General features: G+C 34.1%; 1 protein-coding gene and 1 long non-coding RNA gene across 21 annotated transcripts; both read left to right on the forward strand.

Moving 5' to 3' along the window:
- Positions 483–4361, forward strand: LOC104719834. 20 transcript variants are annotated; one of them, XR_756706.2, is made up of 12 exons: positions 485–921; positions 997–1105; positions 1262–1347; positions 1503–1632; positions 1743–1796; positions 1924–2044; positions 2114–2216; positions 2405–2495; positions 2694–3043; positions 3132–3197; positions 3267–3635; positions 3942–4361. It is a non-coding gene; the product is annotated as an uncharacterized LOC104719834 (long non-coding RNA). The 20 variants fall into 20 exon arrangements; XR_002033782.1 differs by having other exon boundaries at positions 3304–3635; XR_756705.2 differs by having other exon boundaries at positions 2694–2900; positions 2982–3043; positions 3132–3635.
- Positions 6850–9948, forward strand: LOC104719836. Its single transcript, XM_010437818.2, has 2 exons — positions 6850–6970; positions 7330–9948. Exon 2 carries the CDS (start codon positions 7343–7345, stop codon positions 9680–9682), a length of 2340 nt encoding a protein of 779 aa, XP_010436120.1. The 5' UTR covers positions 6850–6970; positions 7330–7342; the 3' UTR covers positions 9683–9948.

Genomic DNA, 10599 nt, shown 5'->3' on the forward strand with positions numbered 1-10599 from the left:
CACAAATCCTATGTCTATAATCACACTTATTCATTAGATCTATGTTATTTTGAGATTTTTTCTTGTGTTTTTTATTTTTTTTTTCTGTGTTCATGATCTGTATTTTTTTTTCTGGATTTATGATATAATCACACTTTTTTTTTTCTGGATTCAATATATGTTTCTTCCTGCACAAATCCTATGTCTATTGAAGACAAATACAATTTAATTGAAGTCTTTCATGATTTGTGTAAAAGTCTGGATGTTGTTAATTTAATATAGTTTTGGTGTATAATGAGGTTTATAGATATTTTTTTTTATAAATAATTTAAAAAAAATCCATAACAATCACCAAAAATACATTATCAATGACTTTTAAATCCACCTTATATGCATCATAAAATCTACACAAATACATTAGACTTTTAAATCCAATGATATCGAGTATTAATTAAAATCCATTAAAATCGTTAATCCAATAACACCCGTAGAAAAAGATTCGGAGATACCAAAAAAAAAAAACGACTACATTTTCTTATTAATATCTTATTTACCACTGATTCATGTTAAGTAATCTTAAGATTAAAGTAATCTTAATGTTAAGGGGAGATTCATGTTAAGTAATCTTAAGATTAAATTAAGTGTTTATCAATTTCTGTGTATCGCGACTTTTAGGGTTCATAGATATGTTGTATTGATCTCTCTAGGGTTTTATTTTGGTTGGTTTGAATCACGGCACGAAACTAGTACAATCGGCTGGGGGCTTCTTCTCTGCAGGATGATTAGAAACTGCGACGGGGGTTTCCGGGAGAGAATTTTAACCGGAGGTTGAGAGATTGCAAGGAGACTTTTGGCGATGATTGTGTGAATCTTCTGGGAAGAAGAGAGCGAGGGCGAAGAACTGATCGGCTTCATCTTCCAGTAGCCGCCATCACTGTGCAGGTAAGAAGAGATCGATGAGAAGCGTTTTGATTTTTTTTCTTTAATTTGGGATTAATTAAAGTTTTGGTGGTTCAGTTGAAGAAGAAGAAGAAGATTTTAGCTTCTCCGTTTGATTTGTATCTCTGAATCTGAGGGAAACGATACTAATTTCCAAAACAGCGTACAGAGACATCTGTCTAAGCAGGTATGAAGCTCTTATCACTTGGATTTTGATGATTATAGTCGTGGGGTTTAGGGTTTCCACTAAGTCTGTTGTTTCAGACTCCTTTTAAATTAACAACAGATTTTGGTGATCAGGATTTTGATGATTTTATGATGGTTCTTCCTGTTCTATGTGCAGATCGGAGATATCATATATGGTTCTAGTGATTGATGGTCTTTGACTCAATACGTCTTCTTTCTCCACTTCAAATTCCCCATCCATAAGTGAGAGCCTAACTCTCTTTTAAAATTACAACATTTTTCTACATTGGACAGAGATACTACTAAGGTTTAGACTACTTTAGTTTTCTCTTATGTTGCATACTCATTTGAACCAAATTGATCTGTGTTTGTTGACACATTAATTACTTTTTCTGCAGCAAAACCTTCAATCTGTCCTAATGTCTAGGAGGAACAAGAGTTTGGCGCAAGATCATTAAAAAATGTATGTAACTGTGCTACATCCTTTGTCTTCTGAGGTCATTTCTCGCTAGGCTATTATAGATATAGGTAATTTTTTTTAGTTTATTTTCCACTCGTGCTCCTTGGTCTTTTATATAAGTTGATGTCCGGAAAAGTAACCATGCATAGGAACTAAAGATGATATTGTTATACTTCAGGAACCATTCACTCATGGAAAGTCCACTGTTGTGAAAGCTATCTCTGCTGTGCAGGTATAAAATAGTGACTATGCTTTCTCCTTTTTCACAGTTCAATAAGCACTATGCTAAATTTTAGTCACCAGAGGCTCATTCATTGGACTCACGTTTATCATTTTTGTGATATCCTTACCTTGTGCAGACTGTTCGTTTTAAGAACGAATTTGAGCGTAACATTACCATTAAGCTTGGATAACAGGATAAGCAGATGCCAATCTTTACAAATGTGAGGATGACAAATGCCCTAGACCAATGTGCTACAAGTGAGTCCTTGCTTGCAACCATGTTTTTTCTATCTTGTGTTGAGGTCTAACAACTCTCTGTTGTTTTAGGTCCTACCGAAGTGGAAAGGAAGACACCCCAATTTGTGATGTCCCTGGATTTGAGAACTACAAGATGAAACTATTGAGGCATGTGTCATTCGTGGATTGCCTGGTATGATGAATTTTAAGTTATCGTTATTCTTAATTAAGTACTATTTTCAAATGATAGTATAAGCATTTCCTGTGTCAATGAAAAGATCCCAAGTTTGTTAGACACATGGCAAGAAGCTTTTGGTGGTCTTTCTATGTATCCCATCTATTTTATTTTGGTTGCTTGACTTGAATCTGTTATTTCCTCAGGATATAACGGATTATGATGATGTTAGATACTGTTGCTCGGGGGCCAATGTTTGCTCCAAGTGTTGGCCTTTGATGACAGTTGCTATAAGAGGTATCACAAATGTTTTCTTAACTTTCAACAACTAGAGTTGGTAGTCTTCCTGAGATTTTCCATCCCTATGAGTTTTTTTGTAATATTTATAGCCCCTGTAACGTGAAGATCATTGTGGAGTTCACTGCTTGATCTAGTTTTTGTCAATTTATCATAGCACGAACTTGTAGTCACTCATTTTGGTCATGTCAATTGCAGAGGACTTTGGTTTCAAATATATTCTCTGGGTCATCAGTGGACGCTGTGGAGTTCACTGTTGGGTTTGTGATGTTAAAGCCCGAAGGTGAAACAAGACCACTAAAACCGTGTCTATCTTTGCGTGGTCTATGTTCATTGCTTTCCACATTTCATCTTCTCCTTTTTGAATGAAACTCTGCATAATGAACAAAGATCAGCAGTTGCTGAGTACGTCCGTGTTTATGAGGTGGTGTCCTCAAGAGCTAAATTGTGGTTTATTTTCTAAGTTTTATTGTTTCTGTGACACAGGGGAACAGAAACAATGCAAAAAAAGTTGATCTTATGGGTCATCCTCTTCATCTGTTCCTTGCGTACGGGTTTATCTACAACCTTTTCCTTTCTGATTTCAGAATCACTGTCTTTGTTGCTAATTTCAGTTTGGCTTTTCGGGAGTTACAGACAACGCAAACTATATTATCAAGCAAAGGAAAATATGAGAAGATACTTGGATGATAACAAATGAAGGTATGGAAGAGTGATGATGTATTTTTTCCAGCGTACATAACTTCCGTTATCTAACACCTGCAGATTCAGATAGAAATTTACTTGGGAAATCAATCAAATTCTTCAGATCCTCATTCCTATAACCATTACTAAAATCCTGCATGGTGAATCACTCATTGCTCTACTTGTACCCACGGTTCTGAATTGATGCGTAGTATGTTTAAGGGTTCAGATACAGTTATTGAAAGAGTTATGTATGTTAATGAAATGTATGCATGGTGAATACCTCATTGCTCTACTTTTACCCACGCTCTGAATTGATGCGTAGTATGTTTAAGGGTTCAGATACAGTTATTGAAAGAGTAATGTATGTTAATGAAATGTCTGCAGGAAGAAATAGAGAGTTCACACAAGACCAAAAATTGAGAAGTCTAAGGATACATTCAGCTGGTGACTAAGGTATTGAGTTTATCCGCTTATTTCAGTCTGAGTTTTGATTTCAGTTTGTAATGCGCAATCAGTAGAGCCTCTCCATCTTGCTGTAGTGTTTCCTAATACGTTTAAACAAATGGTTTAGTTATAAAGATTGAGAACAAAAAATATTGGTAAATACGTTTATATTTTTCTCATTTTTTTATATTTGTCATTATTTGTTAAAAGCAGATGTGATCTTTGTCGCATGAAAACTAGCAATATATCCGTGGATATCGCTTTTTCTTTACTCCTTTGATGCTTTGCACTGTCCAATCTTTTAAATCTATGTAGATATGGTTTCCTCCGTGATGTTGTATCAACCTTTTCGCAATGCCGGTTGGTAATGAGTATATATAGTTCCTTTTTACCATTGAACATTGACGTCAACAATCAACAGACCAAACTCGAGATAGAAGGAATGGTTACCCATACACGACGACAAACATCAAGAGAAACCACCACGAATACGGTAACCATTGACTTCATCATCTGCCGTAACCACTGCCACATAACAGAAAATTCATAAATATAGATTAGAAACTATACCACCAAACACCGTTCCGATTACTATATGTGGTATGGCGCATCGAGGCACAATAGGGTTGTTGGATAGAAAACACCTGTAATTTTTTTTATCACACTTCGATGAATTGAACAGATACAGTAGATTTAAAGGCATTTTATTCTTAATATAACTAGGTTTTGAACCCACGTTCGTATATTTTGATAAATATTATATATGATTGATGAAGGTAATAAAATATTATTTTATAGAAAACTTTAAATTACTATTAAGGAAAAAATTAAATTTCAGATACACAATTTTTAAATATATAAAAATCAGTTGTGTTTTAGAATCAAATCTGATAAAAAAATCATGAATTTAACTCGACGTCCAAGGGAGGCGGATCAAACTGGTGACCTCACATATCCTAAACCATTTCTTTGACCACCAGAAAAACAAAATAATTTTATGATCATGAATTTATCTCATTTTTCATATTTAATTGATCGCTATTACCTATGTTTTCGTGTTTTTATTTAATGTTTTCTTATTCTTCATATTCTTTCTTGTCATTTTCATTGTCAAATTTTATGGTAATTGTCATCGATACTTTTACCGTCCGGTTCTTCGTTATACTCTTCTTCTTGTTCTTCCTCGTTAACTTCTTCACATTCTTTCACTGCAAAAATTTTCTTTTAGACTACCACACAACTTGTTAACCCATCAAACTCCAAGACCAAAATCATTTCTTTTCTCATAAAAATTGTGCAATTCGTGAAGACCAGCATAGTCAACACATGCACCCAATTATTGATAATTTCATCCATATACTTATTCGGTTTTAGATCCGCACGTATTGAAACTTCTCAAACCAAAATCCTTATATGTAGAGAAAGTAATATGAACACATGTATAGATAAAACAATATTTGTGTTTTTCGTCGATCCTTCTTCTTTAAACTCAAATAACATCAAATCAAGGTATTGCGACGTCAATCCTTCTTTCTTAGACTTAAAATTTTTTTTTACTGCAAAAGTATCAAATCATCTGTAAAATCATACACAAAAACATGCTTTACAGCTCATAAGAGATATAAAGCACAAACAGAGATAAGTAATATATTTTCAAGATATTAAAAAATTTGATATTTAATATTCAGTAATTCTTAAACTTTTAAATTTTTAATAGAGATTAAATATTTAAAATATTACAAACTTTAGATGTAGTTTAAATATCTGTAACATTTTTTTAGAGTTAAATATTAATGACACTTTAACTTTTTATAGAGTTTAAATATCTTACCATTTTTATGGAGGTATTTATAATATTTCTAAACATTCTATAATGAATATTTAAACCTTTAAAATTTTTAATTTGCTGAAATAAATCAAATAAAACTTTTAAATTTGGAAACCTGATAAATAAGCATAAATCAAGTAAACCTGATAAATTTATAGTTAGAAACATATTAGTTTTATTTATAATGGTTCTCAACTATTTTCTAAATTTTTCTTGCCGATGTGGTACATTGTAAATATTTCTTTTATTTCTATAGATTTTACTTTTTTTCTAAAAAATCTTAATAATATAGATTACTACTATATTTCCAAAAATATTATTAGTGAAATATCTAATTCTTATTGGTTTTTTTAAATTCTATATGAACACCTTTAGGAGTTTATAGTTTCAACTTTTATTAGTATAGATGAAATATCTTAAAATTTCTATGGAGGTTAAGTAATTGTAATATTTTAAAACATTCTATGAAGTTTAAATATTTTTAATATTTGAATCTTTAAAAAGTTTCAATATTTATATCTTATTTTAAATTTTTAAAATTTATAAATTATAAAATTTTAAAAACCTTTTAAATGTTAAGAAATTTAAGACTTTTAAAAGTTTCAATATTTAAAATATTTTAAACTTTTAAAAGGTTATGAAATATAATATTTGAACCTTTTAAAAAGTTTCAATATTTATAATATTTTAAAACTATTAAAATTTAAAATTACAATATTTAAGAACTTTTAAAAGTTTCAAAATTTATAATATTTAAACTTTTAAAAATTGATAATATTATAATATATTTTTTGAAACATTTTAAAGTTTTAATTTGATCAAGTGAAAAACTGGATCAAACCGAATAAAACTTTTAAACTTAGAAGCCTGATAAATCAAGCTTTCATGCTCATTCGTTGTTGGAAACATATTAATCTTATTTGTACTGATTCTGAACTAATGTCTAAAAATTTTCTAGCCGATGTGGGATATTGTACAGAGTTCTTTTATACCATAAATTTAAAATTTTTCTTTTTCTAAAAAAAATCTGGAAATTTAAAAAATGTTAATGAATGAAATGTCAAATCCTGATTGATTGTTTAAAAAATATATTAATATAGAAAATTCTGGAAATTTAAAAAATGTTATTTAGTGACATGTTGAATTCCGATTGTATATTTTATATTCTAGGTGGACGCTTTACAAAGCTTATAGTTCATACTTTTATTTAGTATAATTGTATTTTTTTTCTGAAGATATGTATTTTCGAAGAGACAATTATATTAGTGTTTTATTAAATTGTACCCCAAAAAAATACAAAAAAGTTTGGGCATTATTTGATATTTGTTAGAAATTAGAGGGGTTTTTCAGTCATTTTAGGAATATATTTTTTTATCGTTTTACAACTGAATCGTCGTCGTTGCTCAAGGATTAAAAGAAACAACTTTTTTTTATCATTTTTGCGCAGTCTTAACTCAAGTGTCTTTTTTCTCCGACGAGGTCACCGGCGCTAGCGGCGGAGGACGTTCTACTTCAGGTAAAAAGTAAACAAAGGCTCTTCCGCAAGTGAGCTTTTTTTTATCTTTGTCTTCTCAATTCCTTGTATTCGACCATTTTGAAGAATTTAGGGTTTATCTGGGCTTCTCTTCTCGAAAGCTTTAATCTTTATGAAATTGATCTTAAGGTTCCTCATTCAAGAATTTAGGGTTTATCCTTTGGTCATTTCTTCTATTTCTCTTTGAGATTTTCCCGCCTTTTAACTAAATTGTGTCTTCCATGGCGTACTAGACTGTTATCGTTTTAGTGTTTCTCGTTTAGAATCAAGTACATGGCTTTGGTTGTTTCAATTCGAACCTTCGATTAATCTTCGTGTTTCTTTGCGTTTTTTTTTCAAAGGTTTCTGGTGGTCATGGATACAAGGAAGGTTACAGTCTTCTGTTATTGGAATGGTTGCATCAAAGATGGTTACGATGGTCCATTCTATGAAGGATCAAGTCCAAGAGCAATCAAAGTTGACAGCAAAATCGAACTATCCCAGTTGTTGGATGATCTGCATCGAGTTACTGGTTTTGAAAAGGGAAAGTTTCAGATTGATTTGATTGGTAGGTACCCTTCCATTGTTCAACAACAGATGGTCAAGTATGTGCGTTTGCCCATTGTGGATGATTGTAGTTTGATGATAATGCTGGAGGTTCTAAGTCACCATCCTTCTATCAACAATGTGGAGTTGTATCTAGAGGTCAAACCGGTTTCTGATCAGGCGACTCGAAAGCGTTCTCGACAAGAGGATACTTTTTTTGATGGGAGTGTGAGAGATAACACATTAGGAATTCCACTGGAGCATAATAGCAACGGGTGGATTGAAGATGATGAGAATTTGGATGATGAAGACTGTGGAATTGGTGGTGGTAAAGCGACTGCACAAAAGGATTTTAGGATGACAAAGCCAGGTCTAATGAAAGGGCTCTGCGATAGTGTCTCAAAGAAGGTGATGTTCTCTAGTTCATGGCTCGATGAACGTGAGTTGCATGTTGGGATGGTTTTTAGAGATAAAGTTGAACTGGAGAAAGCAGTGGAGTTGTACTCTAATAGAAGACAACGTGAGTACATCGCGTACGAAGACAATATATTCACGTGCAAGAAAAGGAAAGTCTGCGGGTGGGTTCTCAAGGCAGCTGAAACGAAGAGCCATGGCTTTGAGATAACAGAATATACAGATGCACATACTTGTAAGCCAGTAGATGTGGGCTCAGATTTTCTTGCAGGTGAAATCAAAGGTCTACTAAAAGCTCAGCCCTCGCTCTCAATTGCAGAGCTGATTAAGTGGGTGAAAAAAGAATTTGGCTACGGAGTTTCGGATGATAGTATGCGGAATGCTAAAAAGAAAGCGATCATTGCAATCTTGGGAGATTTGGACAAGAGTTTTAGCGTGTTGCCAAAGTTCATGGCAGCTCTCTGCTCATCTAATAAGATGCTTTTAGATTGGCAATATGATAGTTTCTCTGATCGCAGAGATGCATCCTTTCGTTCTGTGTTTTTTACGTTTCAGCAGTCAGTTGAAGGGATTCCTCACTGCAGACCTCTCATTTTAGTGGATACGGTGGACTTGAGTGGCAAATACCCTGGGAAATTGTTGGTTGCAGCTGGGTTAGATGCTGAAAACAGTCTTTTCCCACTTGCGTTTGCGATTACTACCGAAGAAAGTTTGTCAGCTGATACTTGGCGTTGGTTCTTTGCGTGCATCAAAAAGAAAGTGACGCAAAGGGAAGGCCTTTGTCTGATAACAAGTCTGAGTCCTGACATCGCTGCAGTTGTTAAGGAACCTGAGTGTCAGTGGGTGCAACACCGGTTCTGTCTTAGGCATCTGTGCTTCAAGTTTTATGATGTTTTCAATAACAATCTCATGACAGAGTTTGTATACAAGGCTGGATCCACGAAATACATATCAATCTTTGACAAGTACTTGAAGAAAATCGAAGAGATGAATCCGGAGGCTCGGAAATGGTTAGACCAGATACCTCTGCACCAATGGGCTTTGGCTCACGATAGTGACAGGCTGAGATACGGGATCATGACTACAAACTTAATCTTTACAACTTACAGTTTTGTAAACAAGTCCCGTGATCTTCCAATCACAGCCTGCATCTTGCTAATCTTTGATCACCTGGCAGAGCTTTTCAAATCGCGACATGGTCTTCTCGAGGAGTCTCTAAAGAACAGAGGAGAGGTGTATGCTAAACATGTCATGAAAAAGCTAGAAGAGTACAAGTTAGCCTCTAGAACACTCGACGTATTGCCTATAGACCAGACTGCAGAGAGGTTTCAGGTCACAAAAGTGCTGCAAACTGTAAACAAGAAATATTTTGTTCACCGCAGCGATCGAGTTTGCACGTGTCAGACATGGCAAGTTTACAAGTATCCGTGTTCGCATGTGTTAGCTGTTTGCAGGAGGCTGAACTATGACCATTTGCAGTATGTAAATGACTTCTACAAGACGGAGAGTTTTCTTGGAGTTTATGCTTCTGAGTTTAATCCGCTTCCAGGAGTCTCCGATTGGCCAGAAGCTTCCGATGTTACAACACTGTTTCCTGCTGGAAGTGGTCAGATATCAGTTGTCCTGCCAGTGGCAAGCGAGTCACCCCGCGAGAAGTCAGCTAAGCCAAATGGTGCGGACACGGGAGCGAGTGGAGGAAGCGAAACGAGACGATCAGGGCGACCAAAGAAGCCGAACAGTAGATATGTCAAATAAGGACTTAAATGGTAGAAATATGATAGGCATCGAGAAGATGGTTAGTGTTTGTTTGCTTACTGATGTTAGGGGAAACTTAGAAGGGGCGACTAATGAGAATTGGGTGGGATGAACCAGTTAGGAACGATTTTTGTTTGTTAAAGTATGCTAGCTAACCGGGTTAATGTAGGTCTTTTGAAGGTGTATAAAACAACTCAAAAGTAGGTTTTTGTTGTTGTACGGAGATGTACTTTTGTATTTTGTTCCTTTTGAGTTGTGTGTATTTTCCTTTAATTTTTCATGTCATATTTTAAAATATTAAACAAAAGCGAGAAAAGAAGAGGTAATTTAAATTACCACAGGGACGACATAAGCTCTAATTTAATTATACTTAAACGCTAAATACAATATTCCGGTTTAGACCGGTTCGCTTAATAGTTAAAATCCATTGGATTTAGTTTTTACCGTCTTTTCTCGCTACAGTGGATTTGATATCTTCTCCGACGAAATCAACGGCGCCGGCGGAAGAACTGCTTTTTCCGGGTAAATCGACTCAAAACACTCCTCCAGATAAGCTTTAACCCTAACTAACCAAGTGATACAAATTGGGGTTTCTCTTTTACATAAAAGCTTTCTCCTAACGTTTACATTAGAATAGTATTGTGTTCCTGCTGCTACCATCTTATGAAATTGAACTTTAAGGTTCCTCATTCGCTTTGAATCACGTACATTGCTTTGGTTCTACTCCGATTCCAATCCATTATTTCTTCCACTTGTCATTGTTATTGTCTTTATCCTCGGAGTTCCAAGTTATTCTGTTGCTGGGTTTATCGTTTGAAATTGAGTTTTTAGGATTTTCTCGTTTAGAATCAGTAACATAGCTTTGGGTATTTCAATTCAAACCCTTGACTGATTTTTTTTTTTTTTTTTTTTTTTTT

The sequence above is a fragment of the Camelina sativa genome, chromosome 10, assembly GCF_000633955.1.
Source record: "Camelina sativa cultivar DH55 chromosome 10, Cs, whole genome shotgun sequence".
In the NCBI taxonomy this organism is placed as follows: domain Eukaryota; kingdom Viridiplantae; phylum Streptophyta; class Magnoliopsida; order Brassicales; family Brassicaceae; genus Camelina; species Camelina sativa.

Bases quoted from the DNA above. Each gene is read 5' to 3' on its own strand.
- LOC104719836 (XM_010437818.2), top strand. From the start codon at position 7,343: ATGGATACAAGGAAGGTTACAGTCTTCTGTTATTGGAATGGTTGCATC.